Here is a 25,413-nt window from a genome sequence, read left to right on the forward strand (position 1 = left end):
TTTAGAAGATGTAACTCTTTTGGGAGTTAACCATTAAACTAAATTAACAAAATGAAGGACAAATCAAGCACAACCCCTAATTCAGGTCAGCTGTAAAACTAAAGACAAAGTTTAAAGAAAACTTACAAACTTTAACCAAAATGTGAGATGTAATTGAACAACCTGGGCATGGGTGTTAATCAATTGTACATAATGTTAGGTATGTAAATAAACTCTCAACAATGTCTCCATGCCTATGGCTCCTTGTCCTGATGAGCAGTGTTCATGTCACATGATGTGAAACCTTTCTGCACAAGATAGAGGCAGGTGTCTCTTCCTTGTGCTTTGTGCAGCCTTCAGACCAAAGTGATGGCCTGGCCTCACATTCCCTAGACTGTTACTGATGCCTGCACCTCCTTGGTGCTGGTCATTGCTGCCAGAATGTCATGGACAGGCGTCACAGAGTTCCGTCATTCTCTTGGTGTGCTCTCAGCACCTTTAATGTGGGGCTGGCCCCCATCTCGTCAGCATCTGTGATCAGTGATGCTGTGCTCCTGAAGGGGTCAGGCGCTGAATGCCGACAACAGATCAGGTGCATTTAAAGTTTCATGGCTGTGTCTCCATGATATCATCCTGATCACCGAGCGCAACTGAGCTGCCTTCAGCCAGACAGGAGTCAGACATTCTCAGTGGCTTTGTGAAGCTCTATGGGGTGTCCTCACTTCATGTCGTCATCATTCCCCTGCACTTGAGCAATTATTAGGGCCTCCACTACATCTCCATGACAGGAGCATTCTCACAGAGGGTAAGTGCGCTGCATAAGCCAGACTTGGGTCAAACATTCATAGGTGCAATGTGGAGATCTATGGTCTCCTCACTGCATGTCATCATCATCCTCCACAAATCTAGCAGCAATGAGGGCCTCCCGAGCACACCTGCCTCATCTGGCCGGTGTGAGAACCTCATGGCCATCATCATCGCCTTTGAGGACTTCCTCACCCTCATTCCCATCGATCTGCTCCACATTGAAGGAGACCTCCATCTCTTCCTTAGCCAGCTGCTCTCCCCGTTGCAGGTTCAGGTTGTAAAGGGGACAGCAGGCGATGACGATGCATGAAACCCTCTGTGGACTGTATTGCAGGTTTCCACCAGACCGGTCCAGGCACTAGAACCTCAATTTCAGCATCCCAGTGGTTTGCTCCACAAAATTGCGAATTGCAGCATGAGTCTTGTTATAGTGTTGCTCTGGTGCTGTCTGAGGCTGCCGCATGAGTGTCATCAGCCACCTCCTCCGTGTATAGCCCTTGACCCCAAGGAGCCATCCCTGCAGCCTCTGTGGACCCTGGAAGACGCCAGGGATCTGTGACCGACTGAGAATGTACAAGTTGTGGGCACTTCCTGGAAACTGTATGCAGACCTGCAGGATGTGTTTATGGTAGTCGCACACCAGTTGCACATTCAGCAAATGGAAGCCCTTGTGGTTGACATAGTTAACCCTTTGCTGCGACGGAGATCTGAGTGCCACGTGAATGCAGTCAATTGCACCCTGCACCTGTGAGAAATCCAAGACTTGGACAAATCCAATTGCTCTTGGTCCAGGCTTTCCTGGTCCCAGGTGAAATGCATAAAGTTGTGTGCCCTTGTGATGATGGCATCTGTGACCTCTTGGATGCATTTGTGGGTGGAGGCTTGTGATGTCCCACAGAGGTCACCTGTGGTGCCCTGAAATTAAGCACCATGGTCACTTTCATGGCCATGGGCAGTGGATGCTCTCCATGTCCCTGTGGTGTCAAATCCTGCAGTAGCTGACAGATGTGACCAACCAGTTCCCTAGACATGCGCAGTCTTCGGCAACACTGGTTCTCGCTAATCTGCAGGGATGAAAGACGGCGATCATAGACCCATAGATCCTGGGTCTAGCTAGGCGCCAATCAGTGTTGGTTCGCTTGGCTCTTTGGTGGCGTGTGCGGTTGCCTCAGCCACCCCTCCTTCCTGAGTGTGCTGCTCCTCCCTCTGTGTACCCAGCCACCTCTGTCGCTCTCTTCTCCATCGTCTCCGCTTTCTGTATGCCATGAGGCATACAGCTAGTCTCTATACTCCTGATCTTCTACTCCTGCAGGATGAAAGAGAGAGACGCATGGGTTAGCTTGGTGTTTGAAAAACCTCTCTTAGTTAAGTCTGAAGACCCCTTAATGCTCCTGGAGAGTGCTAGCCGAAACCCATCCTTCTCCGCCCCACTCCACCTTACCAAAGCAGTAGCTTTGCCCATTGGACTCCATGCTGTGCTCTCAGCTCAGGTGCAGGCATTCTCTTAACCTATACTGCAAGACTGCACTGTCAGCTTGAATCATGGGGGAAATTGGTCCAAACCGGGATGGTGACATTGCAAGGGGCTGTGAGCACCGCCATCAATGATTGCTCCATGGCCAGTTTTAGCAAGGAGATTGTACAACATGCCCGGTCACCCAACTGTTCTGCAGTCTGCAAAAGCACCCGTTAGTTGCAGTCTGTGCCTGAAGGGTGAAAAGCTCTGGAGCACTTGGTAACACTTTCATGCCTCTGCATTGCTTAAGTGGGCAGATAAGTTAGAGGCCCGACTCCAATCATATCAATGTGGCTGCACCTGAATTGTCTCAGCTGCACAGGAATGGCCACTTTATACAAGGTTTCCCAAATGCAAGGCTGCTTCCCTTCCCTCTTGTGCACTACCATCAATCACAGGGCAGCCCTTACCTCCCCCAAAGCCACCTCAACCACAGTGCGGGCCTTGCCCCCCCTGCTGCAAGTCACCTCAACTGCAGGGCACCCCTTGCCCCTGCCACCCCCTCCCCGCCCAGTCACCTCAACCTCAAAGTCCAACAGGCAACCCTTGGCAAGCATTGTGCAACTGTACTGTGCACTCACCTCCGAGTTCCCCTCAAAGCGCAGGCCGTCAAGTGCATGCTGTTGTGAAACACGTTGGCATGTTTTCCTGCTGACATGGATGGATGATCCAGCAGTTGGATGATTCCGGCAGGCTGGCCTTATAGTGATATGCAGATGTATTACAATGAAGTTCCCGATGTCTGATTGCAGGATACACAGTCTGCCATTGACGGGCTGAGCAGACTTCGTGACATCGATTTTTGGTCTTCTTGCCATACTGTCCACTCACACTGCCGAATACACCTGACACCAGTGCGCCCAGAGACAGAGAGTAATAGAAAGATAAAGGGAAGGCATTAAAAAGGACAACTTCAGACAGGACAAAAAATCTCTACGTAAAACAAAGATTTCTGTAAAGATAGTTGGATTTCTTCATTAACAGATTCTTAGGGAAAGAAAGTTATTGTTTAAAAACATTAGAATCACACTTGAAAATATACTAAGGCCTGGAAACAATGGCAGGGGGTGGTTACTTTATCTGGATTTGCATCTTCCTGTCTCCCCTCACCCGAGTGTCAGGGAACCATCCACCTAGATACACAGGTAAAATGAATTCAAATTAATATTTCATAAACTTAAATAATGACATTCGAATGTTAACTCCAAATAAGCTTAGTACTTAGAAATTCACTGTGCAAATGAAACTTTTTCATCTATTGAATCCAAATTGATTAGAAAATATAAATATAAAAAATTAATGTAAAAGCTTCACTGTTGGTTTAACATTGGTTGTCTATTCATGAAACTGCATAAATGACAAACAGGCTTCAGCAGTGGAATGAAAGGTCTAGATCTACTGAAATACATCCACATATACTGACATAAATATCAATTTACATTGCAGCCTTTCCCACAATTTAATATTATATTCCTCACTCTGTTTATGCAAAAGTTTTATAAATTTGTACATCGACATGACTATTCCAAAGCTGCAAACCAGTAAATAATATCAAAAAATGTAATTTAATCTAGCCCAGTCTTTCGTAATGATTATTGATTATTTACATTGTGCTTAATATCTAGTAACTATTCTAAGAACACAATGTTGCATCACGTGACCCATATTACACATTATAACATGCATTTCTTCTAGTGCATATCCTGTGAAAAGTGTAGAACAATGAGAATGTACAACCAGTATCATAATATTCTTTTTCATGTAAAATAAATCTGTAATTTTAAATGCACAATTATTATTCGTACCAGCACACAATATTAATTTTCAGAAGTTAATTTTGATGGGGGGTGGGTGGTGGGGTGGGCACAAGGCTGCAGGTTTGCATAGGTTGTTTTATACTCTTGCAAAGGCCCTGCTGCATATGGATGAGCATCAGATAAATAACCAGTGATTGACTGCACTCCATTCTACCCAGAGCCATGGTGAATTTGAGTCTTTCAGAATGGGATTTGAATCAGTGCTTGCAGATTTTAAGTTCAGGAAGCAACTCTAAGATTACCTCGCACATGCTATTTTTGTCAAATGTATCCCTCCTTGTCTACCAGTATTAGTTCAAAGACAGTACAAACTGGCTGATTTACCAACTGGATACCCAATAACCCAGAAACCAACGTTATTTTGCCTTTTTTTTTACACAGCAGTCTTGTTTATTTCTTAAGAAGTCATGAGTCTTTTTTATTTTATTAAAACATTAGTTAAATATAGTGCTGGCGTTACAAAGTGTGCTTACTCAGTTTGACTGTCAAGTAATAGAACTTGCAGATGTAACATTTTCACATTTTAATGATAAAATTGACACATTGTAGCCGCTGATGTGACTCAAGATACAGTGCAGTCATTGATGCAGAAGTTCAAGGAGAGTTTTCGAACAAACACGCCAATTGAGATCTCGCACCTCCAGCAGGCACCACGCAACACATCCACAGGACGAAAGAAGGGAAGGAGGAATAAAAGTAGAGGTAGGACACATAACTACCTTGTTAAGTATATTTCTAAATACCCATTTAAGGGAAGAGGTGATGGTAGGTTGGTGGTGGAAGTGGTGATACTGGTGGTGGTAGAATGCATGCACTGACAAGCAAACCATCCAGATTGCTAATTTTTAAAAATTATTATAGAAGCTAGAGATTCTCATGAATCAAAGCCCCTTTTCCCCCACCCCATCCCCATCTTTCTCTCGCACATCTCTGCTGCATACTCTCCGCACAATATGAGATACATTTCTTCTTTGTTATAAACTTGAAATCTGAACATGGGGCAGTTGTGGGGGACAGTTTTCAAGGCTTAACAGCAAGGGTTTGGTGTTCTACTCTTTCATGCTTCTTCTCCTATGCTGGAACCCTTACTCAGAAAGGGCCGTGCGTTTCTGCAATAAATACGCTGAATTTGGTTTTTGCAAAGTGGAACCTAATAAACTGACACTCCTCATAGATTTGAAGCTCAATGCTACTTCTCGGAGCAATATGCTAACTGACATGGATGCATAGGATATGGGCAGAAATGTCTAAATTGTACATGCCCACCATGACCTGCATAGATAAGAGAAAGGATGAACTAAACACACAGGTAAGAGAGCCACAACTATCTGGTATAACAGAGCAGTTAATTTTGTGGGTTTTTTTGCAGTTGCTGGGTTATGTATTGGAGGTTGACCTTCATAAAAACATGGGCAAATCTGAAAGTCTTTGTGCAAACTCAAACATAAGGCATCCTTTGGTTGGCTTCCCTATATGGCAATACAAGGGTGTATGGCACGTATTCTCAGGTGCAGGAATAATGTGTCCAGCTCAACATTCTTAATACAACTGAAGAAGGTGATTCAAGAGCGTGACCTCAACTGTGTTGAAGTGATCACACTTTTATAAAATCAAGAATGAGAAGAAAAAAAAAAATTGATGCTGCATAATAACTTCATATCTGTTAAGAGCATGTTCCTTATTTGTGCCAACCTCTGGAATTTAATAGAATTCATCTTGTACTATATTTGAGGAGGACAACTTAATTGATGCTTAATTAAACACAAGGTGAGATTAAGGAAGCTGGAATTGCATGCACCAGAGGAAATATGGCTTAAGGCAGATATGTGGATTTTACAACATTCCAAGACATAAGTTAATTGAATGTGAACAAATTATTTTTCAGTCACAAGTTCTCTAAGTGACATAGACTCGAGCTCAGAAGCAAGAGAGAGAAAGTCACTTTAGCTTTAATTACTTCGTGTATGAGCTGATGAAAATGTGGAACAGGGAAGCTGAAGATGACTAACATTGGAAAATTCAAGAAGGACTTGGTTAGCTTTTAGACAGGAATACGTTACTGGGATAAATGGTAGAGAATGCTATCTTTCAAGCTACAAAACCACCCAGATGAACTGTTGGCTTTGGTCCTCTATGTTCTTACATATGGTAGAAGTCTCTATTCGGGTCACTTTTAAGGTATAATTATAAGTGAAGGCGGAGGCCATTATTGTCAGAGAGTAGTGATGTATTATATATAGCCATATAAAAATATATTATGTTTGTCTTTGGGGTTTGATGAAACCTGTTTGCCTAAGATATTTAATGGTAAATGTTACACTTCCGCATTTTCAGTGTGAAATTTTGCCGACCAGAGTGGAAGTAAGGAAATCACATATGTTTTACCCTAATTTGTTTCCCTTTGCAAAAGTAGAAAATATACCCCTATAATCCCATAACACAAATGTGTCAAAAAAAACAACACAATGATAGAAATGCTTCACAACTAATCTCTCAGTTCACATAGGACGGTTGGTTGGCTGCATTTTGATTATTCCTACGCCCTTTTATTTCTGATTGGAGAGAGGTGATCCAAAAGATTTCGATGAAAACATTGCGAAGTAAATGCAATAGAGATTTTGAACTATAGGTCATTACTCACCGTAAACTAGCTAAATCATCAATCTTGGATAAAACAACAACAACAAAAAAAACAACTGCAAATAAAGCCTTCAAAAGCAAGGGGAAGATAAATTGGAAATGTATTTATTCATGGTCGATGGAAAGAATGATAATCAAATACAGATGAATCTGTTCCCTGTTGCGCAATTCTCAGAAATTACCAATTTGAGGAGGACTTATTATAAATCAGTGGGCAGGCTTGAATGAATCTCACTGTGTTGTATGTTGATTTTCTTTTTTGTAGCTACATGTATTTTGAAGTTTACTGGAAGCCCCTTTCTATGATAAAGGATTACAGTATTGACTGGATACTTATATTGATTTAGTTACAATATAGGGTCTTTTCCTTCTTCGGAAAAAATTAACAAAAACTAGTCACACTTCTAGATCTAACAACAGTTATCAGAGTGTTGAGAGGTGTTTAAGCATCCTTTTAAAAAGCACCCTTCTCCCCCACCTCATCCCTATCTAGAACACCTGTAGGTGTGGAGAAATATGAATTCTTCCTCCATAACCCCAAAGGACAACTTGTTGATTGGTCCTGGCGATTCTCTCCTTCAGTATTGTGAAGCCAAGAATTTCAGGGCATTACAAAGGCCTGAAAGTTTCCAGATGATGGTGCCAATGAACTGTTGAGTACTGTTCATGCTACATCTCAGCTGCACCAGAAGCATGTCTTCTGCAACTTGAAGCTCCCTATTCACCATGCTAAATACCTCAGTCCTACAGAAATGTTGGACCTCGAAACCTCCTATCCATTCAACAAAACACAGCAAAATGTTTATGTTCATACACATAATACAAATATAAAATACGAATGAACCTGAGAGGAAGCCAGAAGCACTATCTGATAAGAATTTAGATTCTATTTCAGAAGGAGCACGCAAAACATTACATTGTAATAAATTCTGAAGGGACTTAGCAGGTTAAATGTTGGGAGTATATTTCCCCTGGATAGGGAATAACTAGAGGTCAGAATAAGGGGTTGATCCTATAGGTTCAGATGAGGTTCAAAGTGTTGTGGATCTTCAGAATTCTCTACCTTAGAGAGTTGTGGATGCTCAGCTATTGCATATATTCAAGTCAGACGTCAGTAGACTTTTAGATACCAGGGAATTAAAGATTATGGAGGTAGTACAGGAAGGTGGAGTTGAGACAGAATATCAGCCCTGATCTTATTGAATGGCAGAGCAGACTCAATTCTTAATTTTTACAATCTTAAATCATGTTAAATCCTAGGACATAACAAACAATTACCCATCTGCAGAGATGGAATTCCAGCCTCATTTCTGACTGATCAGGAGAGTTTGATGGAGAAAAGGCAATCCTTCATACATTTGACTTTTAGCTAAAGACCCGGCCGCCGGGCAGAAGTTGATTGTTGAAGATCAACGTTGAACAAAATCTGTCCCTCTGCATGACCACCTATGTTTCAAAATGGGCAAACTCTTGTGTTACTTCCCAGTTACAGCCCACATTTCAGCTGGTGCCTGGAAAACCATGGATCTACCCCACTCCCAACTTGAAATACGATTGGGAATAGCATAAGTTGAGAAAAGTTTGCACTCCCTGAGACTGAGTCAACAAGAAGCCTTTGCAATTATGTTCCCATCCTTGACTAATTCAATAGTCTCTGTTCACATCAGCAGTGTCAGCCACCTCAGCACCTGGGATACACTGAACCCCATTTGAACAAGGTTTCTATCATAGCTCCAGTGACAGGGCCTTAACCCATTGATAGAACAGACAAACATAGCTGTACATATTAACGCAATTGCATTTCCTGAAATCAATCTCAACGGTCGATCAAGTGCCTTGGAAGGTCAGTCACCATCACTGTGTACTATTGTATTTGTCTAACCCAGTGCTAGCATCATTGTTAAGGGTCAGAAGGTGATCACTCAGTCACCAGTTTAGGATTTAAACTGATAGTCTTGTGTTGCATTGCTCTGAAGGCTGTCCTTTGGCTTAGACACTGAACTAAGGCCTTATCTGATAGGTTCTCCTTCAGCCAATACCATGCAAAATGGAATAATTGGTCATTTATCTCATTACTGTTTCTGAAATCCTGTTGTGTATAAAATGTCAACATACAAGAGTTGCACAACTTCAGAATAAGTTATTGTAAGTGAAGTGCTTTGTGAAGTTCTGAAGGCTAAGATGCTATATAAATGCAAGTCTTCCTTTCACACATGCATAACCATATACTTCTGTGTCATCCAGCTGGGTGGGGCTGCAGTCGACTAGTTCCATTCTTATTTATTCAGTCATAATCAGATAATCACCTGCAATGGCTTCTTTTCTGTCTCCTGAACTGTTACCTTTGGAGTTTCCCAAGGGTCTAGCCTTGGCCCTCTCGTATTTGTCATCTATGTGCTGCCCATCAACAACATCATCCGAAAACACATCAGATTCCCCATAAATGCTGACCCCACCCAGCTCTACTTCATTGTTTGTAAATTAACAGTAGTCTGAACTCCAGTACTGGCTAACCAGGAATTCCCTCCACCTAAATATTGAGTAGACTGAAGCTATTGTCTTCTGTCCCCACCCCAGAATTTGCTCCCTAGCGATTGGCTCCATCTCTTCCCCTGGCAATTGTCTGAGGCTAAACCAGACTGTTTGCAATCTTGGATGGGAATTTTTACATCCCAAATGACGACAAAATAAAATGGCGCTGGATACCAGTGTGCTGGTCTGCCACCTCCACTCCCAATTCTGGTTATTTTCCTAAGGATGAGGGGTGAGTGGGGGCCTGGCAGGAAAGCCAAATTGCCTGCCTCGTTAATCAGACGGCTTGAGGTCATTAGTGAGCTCATTAAGAGCTCGCCTTCTGACCCCACCTGAGATTTTCACGGGGGCGGACAGCTTGTTAGGAGCTCTCTGAGGCTGACCAGCTGCAACCTGCTGGGAGCAGGGGCAGCAGCACTGAAATAATTTCAGTCAATGCAAAAAAGTGGAAACTACTGAGCAGTAATAAAATTTTACTAACCAATGTTTTTTCCTACCCTTTTTGGGTCCCAGCGCTTCGTTTGCCCTGGCCATTTTGAACATGAAGATCCTCTCATTTTGCTGCTCATTTGGGCCAGAATGTGGCCCACCTCCCTGAAGTCCTGCCTCCATTCCCACTATACGACCCCCAATGCTGCCCGCCCCCCCCCCCCCAACCTGTGTCAGCCACTAATTGGGTGGCAGACCATCTCTAGGGTCATTAAGACACCCAACCCCACGAAAATCATATTTTATGGCATGCTGGTGTCAGAGATGGGTTTATGATCCGGAATCAAACCCCCCTCCCAAATCCTGCCTCTAACAGGAAAATGTGGCCCTGGTCTTTTTTGACTGCTAGATAGGTTACCATCACATAGCTCCCCCATAGCTCCCCCATCACCATCACTATTATTAATTTCCATTTCTATAACATGGCTCGGTGACTCTGCTCCTGCCTGAGTTCAGCTGCTGCTGAAACCTTCATCCGGGCCTTTGTTAGTTCTGTGCTTTCTAATTCCACCAATTTGCTGGAATTTCCAACCTCCACCCTCCAGCAACTTGTGCTCATCTCAAACACTGCTTCCTGTATCCTAACTCACACCAAATCTTGTTCACTCTTGTGTTCGCTGACCTAAATTGGCTCTCAATCAGGCAATACCGCAATTTAAAATTTCTCATCCTTGTTTTAAATCCCTCCATGGCCTTGCTCCTCCTTATTTCTGTAACCTTCTCCCTTCCTAGAACTCACTAAGGTCTTAGCTCTGCTCCAATTCTGGCCTCGTTTGCATCCCTGATTTTCATCTCTGCAATATTGGTGGACATGCTTTCTGATGTTTTGGCCCTAAGCTCTGGAATTCCCTCTTTAAACCTGTCTCTCTTCTACCTTTCTTCTTTTAAGATGCTCCTTAAAGTCTAGCTCTGTGACCAACTGCCCTTATAATCTCCTTATGGGGTTTGGGGTCACACTTTGTTTGATAATACCCCTGCGAAGGAAATTGTGATGTTTTGCTATATTGAAGGTGCTACATAAATGCCAGTTGTTGTTATATGTAGCATTCACAATATAACATCAACCACAGAGGAACTGCAATCTTAAAAATCCTCAATACTGTGGTAAGTTACACTTTGGTGAAGAAAATTATTGTCATTATCGTTTCTGAATAGCTTCATTACAAAAGCAACCTGATGTAATTTGAAATACCTGAATCATATAATATGTTAATTACACAAATGATGTGCTATGTGAGATGTTTCCATCTCTCTGGGTTCCGACTGGAAGTGACTGCGTACTTTTTCTTGACAGTTCAGATAAGGGAAGGCAGTAGCATAGTGGCAGCGTCACTGGACTAGTAACCTAGAGGTCCAAGCTCGGTGAACATGGGTTCAAATCCACCATGGCAGCTAAATTCAATTTAAATTCAATTAATGAATCTAGAATTAAAAATTAGTCACAGTAATAGAGACCATGAAACCATTGTTGATTGTTGGAAAACCCATCTAGCTCACTAATGCCCTTTAGGGAAGGAAATCTATTGCCTTACCTGGTCTGGCCTACATGTGACTCCAGACCCACAGCTTAACTGCTGTCTGAAATAACTTAGCAAACCACTCAAAATGTTACATAATTTAATAAAAGGAATGAAATTGGACAAATCACCTGGCATTGACCTAGGCACTGGAAATGACAATGGCAAACTCAGCCCTGTCGATCCTGCAAAGTCCTCCACCTGGGGGCTTGTGCCAAAATTGAGCTACATCCTGACATAGTCATACTCACTGAATCCAACCTTTCGTGCAATGTCCCAGACACCGTGCCATCACCGTCCCCGGTTATGTCCGGTCCCACCGGCATCTCAAAGAAGGTTTCCTCTGTTGTGGACTTAAATTTAATATGGAATCATAAATCATAACCACCCCCTCAAAAAATGATTGAATATTTAGTTATTCGAACATTTATGGTTCTTAGAATATACTAAACCCACTCAACATTTAAATTCATTTAAAAATAACTTGGTCTAGAATTCTCACTCAGTTTTGTTGTTTCCCTGAGACAATTTGCCTGTAATCGGCCAAATGAGTGCAAGATATCATAGAATTTTAAGCACAAATTGCACTCACTGCAAATTGTGTTTCCATGATCTTTTGAGCCAATTTGAAGACCATTGGACTGTAGGTCGATCATGTTCCTCAGGATGAACTAATCACCATGATAAGTTTCCGCTAATTGCCAGACTTGTCAGATTTCAAGGAGGCCCTTGAAATGAAGCTGATTCCTTTGGCACTAGTGGTATGTTGTAAAGAATTGAGAATAATTTATTTTTTAATATTTTAAGGAACTGACTTCTTGAACACCAATGTAACTCACAAAAATGGCCTGTATAGCTTTTTAGCCTTTTTTAGTTATTTAAAATCAAAGCTGGACTAAACACTTTGATTGTGAATGCTTATTTTTGTGATGAAACTCATGCTTAGCTGCTTAAGTCAAACTGCAGCAAATTATCACTTTTAAATAGATCGAGGAATATTTCTCAAAGCAACAATATTTTTAATAAATTATGTTCTAAAACGTGTCACGATATCACTGCTGGGTGACAGATTTTGCATTAGGTGATATGCAAATGAGATTGAATTGAGTTGACCATTGAAGCAAAGTTTTAACTTTAAAATTCTCATACTTGGCCAGGATATTTTGGATGGCGGAGTTTCCCTTCCCACCGCTGAGGGGTTTGTGGCAAACACCCCCACCCATATGGGCCGTCCCACAGCCATTTCACGCTCCAATGAGTGTTAATTGGCTGAAGGCAGATCTTCCGCCCCTCAGTTGGGAGGAAGTACTGTCTCAGAGATCTGATGGCCAGTCAGATTGGTGGGCAGCTCTCTAGTCCCTCCAGCACCAGAAGATGCCGTGCACAGCATTGGGACTGCATGCAGCCCCCAGAGCCTAAGTCCCGGACCAGCTAAGTTTTGGGGGGCTCTCAGGAAGGGGAGGGTAGATGAGGCCTGGGGTATGACAGAGGAGGGTTGGGGTGTCAGTGGAGAGGCTGGGCAGGAGGGAGTGCCCCCAAGGGTCAGATCTTTTGGGGGCAGTGCCAGATGTTAAAAGAAGGCTACTGATGGAGGCGCCCACCCGCTTCCCCCCTGAGGCCTGAACAGGGTTAAATTCCAGCTTCCCCTGCCCCTAAACTCCTCCCGCCAGTCTGAACATTCAGGCTGGGCAGGAAATGGCCCCTTAGAGGCCATTTAAGGGCCTCAATTGAGGCAAGGGCGGGCGGGACAGCCGAGGCCTTGGCTGACCCAGCGTAAAATTGCGGAGATGTCAGGGCAGGTAGGAACCTGGTGGGAAAACCCTCCAAAAAATTTGACAATCACCGCCACCCCCTCCCCAGCCCCCCTCCCACTACCTGCAAATCCGCTGGTGGAGAACATAAACTTATATCGCTTGTTTCCAAATTTCTCCTTGGCCTTGCCCCTCCCCATCTCTGCAATCCCCTCCATGCCCACAAGTGTCTGGGATGTCTGCACTCCTCTAACAAATAAATTAAGGATAGTATTAGATCCAAAGAGGAGTCATATAAAGTTGCTAGAAAAAGTAGCAAGCCTGGGGATTCAGAGCAGTTTAGAATTCAGCAAAGGAGATCCACAAGATTGATTAGGAGAGGAAAAACAAAATATGAGAGTAAACTTGCAAGAAACAAAAGCAGACTGTAAAAGCTTCTATAAGTATGTAAAAAGAAAAAAGATTAGTGAAGACAAATGTAGGTCCCTTACAATCCAAAATGGGAGAATTTATAATAGAAAACAAGGAAATGGCAGAACAATTAAACAACTACTTTTGTTTTGTCTTCATGGAGGAAGACACAAATAACTTCCCAGAAATGCTAGGGAACCAAGGGTCGAGTGAGAAGGAGGAGTTGAAGGAAATTAGTTTTACTAAATAAATAGTGCTGGAGAAATTAATGGGACTGAAAGCCAATAAATCTCCAGGGCCTGATACTTACATCCCAGAGTACTAAAGGAGGTGGCCATGGAAATAATGGTTGCGTTGATGGCTATCTTCCAAAATTCTATAGATTCTGGAACACTCCCAGCAGATTGGAGGGTGGTATTTAAAAAAGGAGGGAGAGAGAAAACAGTGAATTACAGACTGGGTTAGCCTAATATCAGTAGTAGGGAAAATGCTAGAGTTTATTATAAAGGATGTGATAACAGGACACTTAGAAAATATCAACGGGATTAGACTAAATCCCTTCCTTGGATTCACCTAGTTCTGTTGAAGGGTCATGAGGACTCGAAACGTCAACTCTTTTCTTCTCCGCCAATGCTGCCAGACCTGCTGAGTTTTTCCAGGTAATTCTGTTTTTGTTTTGGATTTCCAGCATCCGCAGTTTTTTTGTTTTTATCTCTGTGTTTAATTGACTGCCACTGCTCTTCCAGAAATGTCTTCCTTGAAGAAGTTTTGTTCATCTCTGCGACAAGATTTCTGTATCTCTCTTTTGCCTTGCTCACCTTCATTGCTTTCCATTTCTTTCCTGGTGTTTGACAAGGTGTTTACTAAAACCTGCTTTCACAGCCATATCTCCTTTCTCAGTGACTGTCTCTGTCTCTGACTTACCCCACGTGGATTTCAACTGAAATTCCACCCCTCATGTTTCAAACCCACCCAGGATTACAGGTATCTCCGGGACATAAAACGTTTCTCGGACTGCTGTTCCTGTCACATTCTGAGATCCACACTCAGTGCCATGCGCCGCCATATGAACACACTCGACCTCTCCCTCCAGCAGCACCGCCGTACCCTTTTTCAAAGCTGTGCGTACCCCCAGTTTCATTTTATTCTTCATCTCATCTGACGCCTCAGCAAGAAACTTTTTCTCTTTCTCTCAAGTGCTAAGGAACGCAAACTCCAACAACTCATCGACACCAACACCCATCTAGGACCCTCCACCCCTGCCTGTCCCTCCGCCCCACCCCATCTTCCAATCCCAGCCCCAGCCATGTATTCACTATACCCCCTGACCTTCCCCTCTCCGATGCTGAATGTTCAGTGCTCAGCAACGGACTTAGTTTCATACCTTTACGCCTCACCTCAATGAATTTCGGGCACGGCACGATGCTGAACTCTTCTTCCGCCGTCTTCGTCTCCGGGCTCACTTCTTTGGGCAGGAGTCCTCTCCCCGTTCAACGGATCCTTTCACCCACCTCCAATATTCTCCCTCCAACTGGACCCCTCCCTCTGGATTCTTACCTTCTCTTGATCTTTTCATTGAGAACTGTCGGCACGACATTAGTCGTCTCAATTTCTCTGCTCCTCTCACCCATTCTAATCTCTCTCTCTCTGAACTTACTGCATTCCATTCTCTCAGGTCCAACCCTGACATTGTCATCAAACCCGCTGACCAGGGTGGCACTGTTGTTGTCTGGCGTACTGACTTCTACCTCACGGAGGCTGAGCGTCAACTTGCAGACACTTCCTCCTACCTCTCCCTGGACCATGACCCCACCACTGAACATCAAGCCATTGTTTCCAGGACTGTCACTGACCTCATCTCCTCTGGGGATCTTCCTCCCACAGCTTCCAACCTGATAGTCGCCCAACCTCGGACGGCCTGCTTCTACCTCCTACCCAAAATCCACAAACAGAACTGTCCCAGTGGACTGAACGTGTCAGCTTGCTCCTGCCCCACAGAACTCATTTCTTGTTATCTTGACTTCCTTCTCTCTCCCCTTGTCCAGTCCCTTCCCACCTACATCCGTGATTCCTCTGACACCTTATGTCACATCAACAATTTCCAGTTCCCTGGCCCCAACCGCTTCCTCTTCACCATGGACGTCCAATCCCTCTACACCTCCATCCCCCACCAGGATGGTCTGAGGGCCCTTAGCTTCTTCCTCGAACAGAGGCCCGAACAATCCCCATCCGCCACTACTCTCCTCCGTCTGGCTGAACTTGTTCTCACACTGAACAATTTCTCCTTCAACTCCTCTCACTTCCTCCAAATAAAAGGTGTGGCTATGGGTACCCGCATGGGCCCCATCTATGCCTGTCTCTTTATGGGGTATGTGGAACATTCCTTGTTCCAGTCCTACTCCGGCCCCCTTCCACAACTCTTTCTCCGGTACATCAATGATTACTTCGGTGCTGCTTCATGCTCTCATCGGGACTTGGAAAAATTTATTAATTTTCTTTCAGTCTCCACCCCTCCATCATTTTCACGTGGTCCATCTCTGACACTTCCCTTCCCTTCCTTGATCTCTCTGTCTCAATCTCTGGTGATAGACTGTCCACCAATATCCATTACAAGCCTACCGACTCCCACAGCTACCTCGACTACAGCTCCTCACACCCCGCTTCCTGTAAGGACTCCATCCCATTCTCTCAGTTCCTTTGCCTCCGTCGCATCTGTTCCGATGATGCTACGTTCAAAAACAGTTCCTCTGACATGTCCTCCTTCTTCCTTAACCGAGGTTTTCCACCCACGGTCGTTGACAGGGCCCTCAGCCGTGTCCGGCCCATCTCCCGCGCATCCGCCCTCACGCCTTCTCCTCCCTCCCAGAAACATGATAGGGTCCCCCTTGTCCTCACTTATCATCCCACCAGCCTCCGCATTCAAAGGATCATCTTCCGCCATTTCCGCCAACTCCAGCATGATGCCACCACCAAACACATCTTCCCTTCACGCCCCCCCATCGGCATTCCGTAGGGATCGTTCCCTCCGGGACACCCTGGTCCACTCCTCCATCACCCCCTACTCCTCAACCCCCTCCTATGGCACCACCCCATGCCCACGCAAAAGATGTAACACCTGCCCCTTCACTTCCTCTCTCCTCACCGTCCAAGGGCCCAAACACTCCTTTCAAGTGAAGCAGCATTTCTCTTGCATTTCCCCCAACTTAGTCTACAGCATTTGTTGCTCCCAATGTGGTCTCCTCTACATTGGAGAGACCAAACGTAAACTGGGCGACCGCTTTGCAGAACACCTGCGGTCTGTCCGCAAGAATGACCCAAACCTCCCTGTCGCTTGCCATTTTAACACTCCACCCTGCTCTCTTGCCCACATGTCTGTCCTTGGCTTGCTGCATTGTTCCAGTGTAGCCCAGTGCAAACTGGAGGAACAACACCTCATCTTCCGACTAGGCACTTTACAGCCTTCCGGACTGAATATTGAATTCAACAACTTTAGGTCTTGAGCTCCATCCTCCATCCCCACTCCCTTTCTGTTTCTTCCCCCTTCCTTTTGTTTTTTCCAACAAATTATATAGATTTTTCTTTTCCCACTATTTCCATTATTTTTAAATCTTTTATGCTCCCCCACCCCCACTAGAGCTATACCTTGAGTGCCCTACCATCCATTCTTAATTAGCACATTCGTTTAAATAATATCGGTCAACTTCAACACCTATGTGTTCTTTTGTTCTGTTGTCTGTGACATCTTTTGATGATCTACTTCTATCACTGCTTGTTTGTCCCTGCAACCACACCACCCCCTCCACTTCTCTCCCCCCACCCAAACCACCACCACCACCACCACCCCCCCCCCACCCCCACCCAAACAGACACACACACCTTAAACCAGCTTATATTTCACCCCTTCCTTGGATTCACCTAGTTCTGTTGAAGGGTCATGAGGACTCGAAACGTCAACTCTTTTCCTCTCCGCCAATGCTGCCAGACCTGCTGAGTTTTTCCAGGTAATTCTGTTTTTGTTTTGGATTTCCAGCATCCGCAGTTTTTTTTGTTTTTGGACTAAATCAACATGGATTTATGGAAAGGAAGTTATGTTTGACAAACCAGCTGGAGTTTTCTGAGGACGTAACTAGCAGAATAGATAAGGGAGAACCAGTGAATGTAGTGGTGTACTTGGATTTTCAGAAAGCTTTTGATCAAGTCCCACATATGAGGTTCGTGTGCAAAATTAAAATACATGGGATTGTGGGTAATATGCATGGATTGAGAGTTGGTTAACAGATAGGGAACAGAGGTTAGGAATAAATGGGACTTTTTCGGAGTGACAGGTGGCAGCTAGTGGGTACCGCAGGGATCAGTGCTTGGGCCCCAGCTATGCACAATACATATCAATGAGTGGAATCATCCAGTCCCATTAGCGGTGGGTGTCATGGCAGGTGAGGTGGCAGAATTTGGTGTGAGGGGCAGAAATCGATTTCACGCCAGCGTGAAATCACAGCAGGTTCACCTGATGGTATCCGCCATTGCGGAACACCAATCCTGCTAGAGGCTGGCATAAACTCAGTTTGCCATCCCAGTCATGGAATACAAAGTAGGTCTCACCAGAATTGATGCCCCACGCCTGATATACCATCACACCAGTGGGAAAACATGTCAGCACAGAACAAGTCTTGACAAGCATGGCATGTAGAAGTCAAAACTCAACTTTAGGACCTTGCTCAGATCGCGGACATCTGAGGCTGGGGGAGGAAGGTGTGGGGATGGGAGGGGGGGTACAAAGGTGTCTGGGGGTGAGGTTGGGAGGCAGAGGACAGCGGTGTCGGTAGGGCGGGGTGGGAGGGGTGCGTGAGGTTGGGAGATGGGGGACAAAGTTGTCGGGGGGGGTGATAAGATTGGGAGTGGGGTCGAAGATGCTCAAGGGGAGGAGGGAGTATGGAGCAAGGAGGATGTAATGAGGGAAAATGCTGCAAGTGGGGAGGTAGGTAAGGGAGGGAGTTTGGAGTGGAGAAGGTGTCCAGAGGGAGGAGAGGGTTTTGCGGGGGGTGGGGGAGGAGGTGTCTGGGGTGGGAGCGAGTTTAGAGAGGGGAAGGTGTCCAGTGGGAGGAGGGAGTAAGAGTGGAGGAGGGAGTAAGAGTGGAGGAGGGAGTAAGGATGAAAATGTCGAGGTATACATGCAAAGGCGGTGTCTGTGGTGTCAATGACTCCCTCCTGGTGAACAAACTGAGGGTGGGCATGGTAGGACGGAATGCTGAGTGTGAGAGGGAGCCAGTAGGGTGGGAGAGTGAGAGTGTGCTGGTAATGATAGAAGGAAGGATGAGGGTGGTTGGTGGGGATAGGGACTCTGGGGGTGATAAGTAGGAGATTAGAGAGGTCACTGTGGTTGGGGTTGGGATTTTCAGGAAGGTAGGGAACGTGCACATTCACCTGGACATCCTGGAATGACAATGGTTTGGGTTAACAGGTGACGTGGGGAGGTGGAAGGTGGTGTCGGGTGGTCCACAGTGATGGGTAAAGGACATGGGTGACTTGGGGGAGTGGATAGGATGGAGGAGCTTATGAGAAACTTGAGTACGACAAGGTTTTTCAAATTGAAAGTTAGTGGAGCCTCATGTTGGATGGGCACAGGTGCTGCATGGGAGTGCAATCAGTGTTTGGACGGAGATGCAGGTCAGCTCAGATGGACAACTGAAAGTGAACCCCAGCAGGCAGCTTTGAAAATGCTCAGGACAGTGAGATGAGTGTGAGTGAGAGAATTCTTGCACGCGGCTCCGAAAGGCGCTGCCGCACACACACTTTTCCCTATCACTATCACTTGTGGTCCGGCTGCAGGCAGCTGAACTGCAAGTGTGGGTTGGGGGATGCAGGAGGAGGACTCACAAAGCCTCTCAATGAAGCTAAAATACAACATTTCACATTATTCAGTGAAAGTGAATATATTTTTAGATTATAAAGTGACAAGTATTTTTCCATGCAACCACTTGTTATCAGACTTCCTTAACTTTTCTGGACCTACCAATTCTTCTAGGTGTTGCCCTGACATCCGCAGCAGGGGTGGAGATGGCCTGTGTAATGGTCAGCCCTGTTGCCTCTGAGGACTTCGGCATGTGTCCTCTGGAGAGCCAAGGCCTTGAGGGCCCCGGCTTGCTTTGGCTATCCTCCTGTGGGCCTGCTGCTCCCTCTGTGGTGGCAGAGGACGAGGATGAAGGTGTCTCAGGCAAAGGGGACTCAGAGGGAACAGGCAGCTTCTGAGATTCTCGAATTGATCACCCAGGTGTCTCTAGCTGCCGCTCCTCCTCCCTTCAGGTGCTGGAGGGCCCCAGCCCGACTCCTTGAGGGGAGGAAACACTTAGAGGGACATCGAGCTGCTCCTTTTCCCCTCGCGTTGTCACTGCAGGAAGTGACCCCTGGCTACCATGATGGAGTGCAGGTTTGCGTACATCTCTGCCTTCTGCTGAACCAGGGTCTCCATGCGCCTGCTATCTTCCCCATGGAGATCTCCATGCCCATTCATTCAGGCACCATTTCATTAGATAGCAGGCGGACACACTCCTCTGACTCACATGCCAGTCTTTTGAGGGCTTCCAACAGCTCTGCGTGAATTCCTGCCACCTTCTACTGACAGTCCATGATGAATTGGAATGCTGAATCCAGAAGCTCATCATCACACTTAGATCTCACTGATGCCTCTTCCCCAACAGTGCCCCGAGTGCCTGGGTGCTTGGCTGAACCTTGCTGCTCCTGGTACGGACACATGTCCGTGCGGCGACTACCAGATTGTGAACCCAAGCCTGCTCTAGATCTACGTCCCATTGAGGTGTGTGTGCCTGATATGGAGGGTGTGAGTGTTCGCTGTGATGGGTCTTCAGTGGCGCTGCCCTCAGGGTCCTCATCTGAGGTGCTCTTGGCGCTGGCATCAGGGTCAAGATTGCCTGAGGATGACGTGTCAAATGTGCCTATGACAGAAAGTGTAGATTATCAGTGCTTGGCAGCACGTTGAACACAGAACAGTGGACTCAGAGTAGCACTGAGAGAGGGACAATATGGTGCAGGACCCTCATATAGGTGTTCACCATCAATCTCACCATCGCAGCAAGAACAATTCACTTCCACTCCGGCCAGCTCCAATGCTCGACTCTTGAATGGAGTGAGGACCTTGGTGTCCAGCACTCCACTCCCGGTCTGGGACTTCTCCAGTTGATTGTGCATGATCTTGCCTTGCATTAAGACAGATGGAAAGAGTGTGAGCAAGGCACATGCCGGGCCAAATGAGAAGGATGCCAGGCGTGCGTGTGTGTGGAGCCATGGACAGGATGAAGAGGCCAGATGGAAATGTGAGGATGTATGTGAGAGTTTGAGTGGTGATGTCCCTTGAGCTGGCAGTGAGTGAAATGCCAGTGAAAATGTGATGGGCTTGTGAGTGAATGAGTTGAGATTGATGAGATAGTTGATTTACCTTGACGGCATGGATGAGATCATGTTTTCTTTCCTGTTTGGCTGACCACTTGTGTGCAGCGTTGGCACTGATCACCTCTGCTACCACCTCCCAAGCCGGAGTGGTGACAGTGATGGGCCTCCTGTGGCCAGAGCGGATGTAGAGGACTTCACGGCGGTACTCCACGGCATCCAGAAGACATCCCAGAGATGTGTCACTTAATTAGGGGCTGCACTCTTCTTGACTTTTGGAGCCATTTCTTCACTGGATCAGTCCTGAGCTATAAGCATTGAGAACTGTGTGTGCAGCTGCATTTTAAGTATGGCATCCAGCATGAGGAAACAGTGAGGTAACGGTGTAGCGGACAAATCGGGGGCCACTGCCAGTGATTCGGCATGTTTCCTGTGAATGCAATATTAATGAGGTGGGACATGCCAGGAAGGGGATGATAACCTGCCATTGCGGCCGGCAGGTAAAACATCTTTTTTCACACCGGCTACTGCAATTAGTGCAAATCTGGGACAATTCTGTCCAATGATTTGGATGAGGGAACCAAATGTAATATTTCCAAGTTTGCTGACAACGCAAAACTAGGTGGAAATGAGAGTGGTGAGGATGTCAAGAGGCTTCAGGGCAATTTAGTCAAATTGAGTGAGTGGGCAAATACATGGTAGATGCAGTATAACATAGATAAGTGTGAAGTTATCCACGTCGATAGGAAAAACAGAATGGCAGAGTATTATTTAAATGGTGATAGATTGGGAAATGTTGATGTACAAAGGCACCTGGGTATCCTTGTACACCAGTCACTGAAAGCAAGCATGCAGGTGCAGCAAGCAGTTAGGAAGGCAAATGGTATGTTGGCCACAACAAAAACAGAATTACTTGGAAAAACTCAGCAGGTCTGGCAGCATCGGCGGAGAAGAAAAAAGTTGACGTTTCGAGTCCTCATGACCCTTCGACAGAACTTGAGTTCGAGTCCAGGAAAGAGCTGAAATATAAGCTGGTTTAAGGTGTGTGTGTGGGGGGCGGAGAGATAGAGAGACAGAGAGGTGGAGGGGGGGTGGGGGGGTGTGGTTGTAGGGACAAACAAGCAGTGATAGAAGCAGATCATCAAAAGATGTCAACGACAATAGTACAATAGAACACATAGGTGTTAAAGTTAAAGTTGGTGATATTATCTAAACGAATGTGCTAATTAAGAATGGATGGTAGGGCACTCAAGGTATAGCTCTAGTGAGGTTTTTTTTTATAATGGAAATAGGTGGGAAAAGGAAAATCTTTATAATTTATTGGAAAAAAAAAGGAAGGGGGAAACAGAAAGGGGGTGGGGATGGGGGAGGGAGCTCACGACCTAAAGTTGTTGAATTCAATATTCAGTCCGGAAGGCTAGTCCCTAGTCGGAAGATGAGGTGTTGTTCCTCCAGTTTGCGTTGGGCTTCACTGGAACAATGCAGCAAGCCAAGGACAGACATGTGGGCAAGAGAGCAGGGTGGAGTGTTAAAATGGCAAGCGACAGGTAGGTTTGGGTCATTCTTGCGGACAGACCGCAGGTGTTCTGCAAAGCGGTCGCCCAGTTTACGTTTGGTCTCTCCAATGTAGAGGAGACCACATTGGGAGCAACGAATGCAGTAGACTAAGTTGGGGGAAACGCAAGTGAAATGCTGCAGAACTGCCCCGGTAGACCGATCGTCTCAGCTTGCTCCTGCCCCACAGAACTCATTTCTCGTTATCTTGACTCCCTTCTCTCTCCCCTTGTCCAGTCCCTTCCCACCTACATCCGTGATTCCTCTGACACCTTACGTCACATCAACAATTTCCAGTTCCCTGGCCCCTACCGCTTCCTCTTCACCATGGACGTCCAATCCCTCTACACCTCCATCCCCCACCAGGATGGTCTGAGGGCCCTTAGCTTCTTCCTCGAACAGAGGCCCGAACAATCCCCATCCACCACTACTCTCCTCCGTCTGGCTGAACTTGTTCTCACGCTGAACAATTTCTCCTTCAACTCCTCTCACTTCCTCCAAATAAAAGGTGTGGCTATGGGTACCCGCATGGGCCCCATCTATGCCTGTCTCTTTATGGGGTATGTGGAACATTCCTTGTTGCAGTCCTACTCCGGCCCCCTTCCACAACTCTTTCTCCGGTACATCGATGATTACTTCGGTGCCGCTTCATGCTCTCGTCAGGACTTGGAAAAATTTATTAATTTTGCTTCCAATCTCCACCCCTCCATCATTTTCACGTGGTCCATCTCTGACACTTCCCTTCCCTTCCTTGACCTCTCTGTCTCAATCTCTGGTGATAGACTGTCCACCAATATCCATTACAAACCCACCGACTCCCACAGCTATCTCGACTACAGCTCCTCACACCCCGCTTCCTGTAAGGACTCCATCCCATTCTCTCAGTTCCTTCGCCTCCGTCGCATCTGTTCCGATGATGCTACATTCAAAAACAGTTCCTCTGACATGTCCTCCTTCTTCCTTAACCGAGGTTTTCCACCTACGGTCGTTGACAGGGCCCTCAACCGTGTCCGGCCCATCTCCAGCGCATCCGCCCTAACGCCTTCTCCTCCCTCCCAGAAACATGATAGGGTCCCCCTTGTCCTCACTTATCACCCCACCAGCCTCCGCATTCAAAGGATCATCCTCCGCCATTTCCGCCAACTCCAGCATGATGCCACCACCAAACACATCTTCCCTTCACCCCCCTTATCGGCATTCCGTAGGGATCGCTCCCTCCGGGACACCCTGGTCCACTCCTCCATCACCCCCTACTCAACCCCCTCCTATGGCACAACCCCATGCCCACGCAAAAGATGCAGCACCTGCCCCTTCACTTCCTCTCTCCTCACCGTCCAAGGACCCAAACACTCCTTTCAAGTGAAGCAGCATTTCTCTTGCATTTCCCCCAACTTAGTCTACTGCATTCGTTGCTCCTAATGTGGTCTCCTCTACATTGGAGAGACCAAACGTAAACTGGGCGACCGCTTTGCAGAACACCTGCGGTCTGTCCGCAAGAATGACCCAAACCTCCCTGTCGCTTGCCATTTTAACACTTCACCCTGCTCTCTTGCCCACATGTCTGTCCTTGGCTTGCTGCATTGTTCCAGTGAAGCCCAACGCAAACTGGAGGAACAACACCTCATCTTCCGACTAGGGACTTTACAGCCTTCCGGACTGAATATTGAATTCAACAACTTTAGGTCGTGAGCTCCCTCCCCCATCCCCACCCCCTTTCTGTTTCCCCCTTCCTTTTTTTTTTCCAATAAATTATAAAGATTTTCCTTTTCCCACCTATTTCCATTATAAAAAAAAACCCACTAGAGCTATACCTTGAGTGCCCTACCATCCATTCTTAATTAGCACATTCGTTTAGATAATATCACCAACTTTAACTTTAACACCTATGTGTTCTATTGTACTATTGTCGTTGTCATCTTTTGATGATCTGCTTCTATCACTGCTTGTTTGTCCCTACAACCACACCCCCCCACCCCCCCTCCACCTCTCTGTCTCTCTATCTCTCCGCCCCCCACACACACACCTTAAACCAGCTTATATTTCAGCTCTTTCCTGGACTCGAACTCAAGTTCTGTCGAAGGGTCATGAGGACTCGAAACGTCAACTTTTTTCTTCTCCGCCGATGCTGCCAGACCTGCTGAGTTTTTCCAGGTAATTCTGTTTTTGTTTTGGATTTCCAGCATCCGCAGTTTTTTTGTTTTTATAAATGGTATGTTGGCCTTCATTGCAAGAAGACTTGAGTATAGGAACAAGGATGTCTTGCTGCAGCTGTACTGGGCCTTGCTGAGACCACACCTGAAGTATTGTGTGCAGTTTTGGTCTCCTTATCTAAGAATGAATATACTTGCCATAGAGAGAGTGCAGCAGAGGTTCACCAGACTGATTCCTGGGATGGCAGGATTGTTGAGTGAGGAGAGATTGGGTCAACCAGGCCTGTATTCACTGTAGTTTAGAAGAACGAGAGGGAATCTCATTGAATTGTATAAAATTCTGACAGGGCGGGACAGACTGGATGCAGGGATGATGTTTCCTCTTGCTGGGGAATCTAGAACAAGGCGTCACAGTCTCAGGATACAGTGTCGGTTATTTAGGACTGAGAAAAGGAGAAATTTCTTCGCCCAGAGTGTGGTGGAGCTGCGGAATCTCCACCACAGAAGGCTCTGGAGGCCAAGACACTGAATATATTTAGGAAGGAAATAGATTTCTAGACTCTAAAGGCATCGAGGGATATGGGGAGAGTGCTGGAGTATGGCGTTGAGACAGAGGTGTCAGCCATGGTCATATTGAACGGCAGAGCAGGCTTGAAGAGCCAAATGACCTAAGTCCTGCTCCTATTTTCAAAGCTTCTGGGTAGAATTTTCCCCCAGTTGGAGGGGGGTGTGCAGGGACGTGTGCGGACCCGATCGGTGCCCCTGATCGGGTTTGTGCTGCCATTTTATGTGGATGGGCCAATTAAGGCCCGCCCAGCGTGATGCACACCTGGAGGCCCTGAATCAGGA

General features: G+C 46.1%; 1 protein-coding gene across 2 annotated transcripts in view; it reads left to right on the plus strand.

Moving 5' to 3' along the window:
* The window catches only part of LOC121280872 (astrotactin-2-like), a 1,734,361-nt gene that overhangs the window by 537,747 nt on the left and 1,171,201 nt on the right, over positions 1-25,413 (plus strand). For both annotated transcript variants that reach the window (XM_041193192.1, XM_041193193.1), the window contains exon 4: positions 4,669-4,821. In XM_041193192.1, coding sequence (XP_041049126.1) covers positions 4,669-4,821 — 153 coding nt within the window. The remainder of the gene's footprint in view (positions 1-4,668; positions 4,822-25,413) is intronic.

The sequence above is a fragment of the Carcharodon carcharias genome, chromosome 8, assembly GCF_017639515.1.
Source record: "Carcharodon carcharias isolate sCarCar2 chromosome 8, sCarCar2.pri, whole genome shotgun sequence".
Taxonomy (NCBI): domain Eukaryota; kingdom Metazoa; phylum Chordata; class Chondrichthyes; order Lamniformes; family Lamnidae; genus Carcharodon; species Carcharodon carcharias.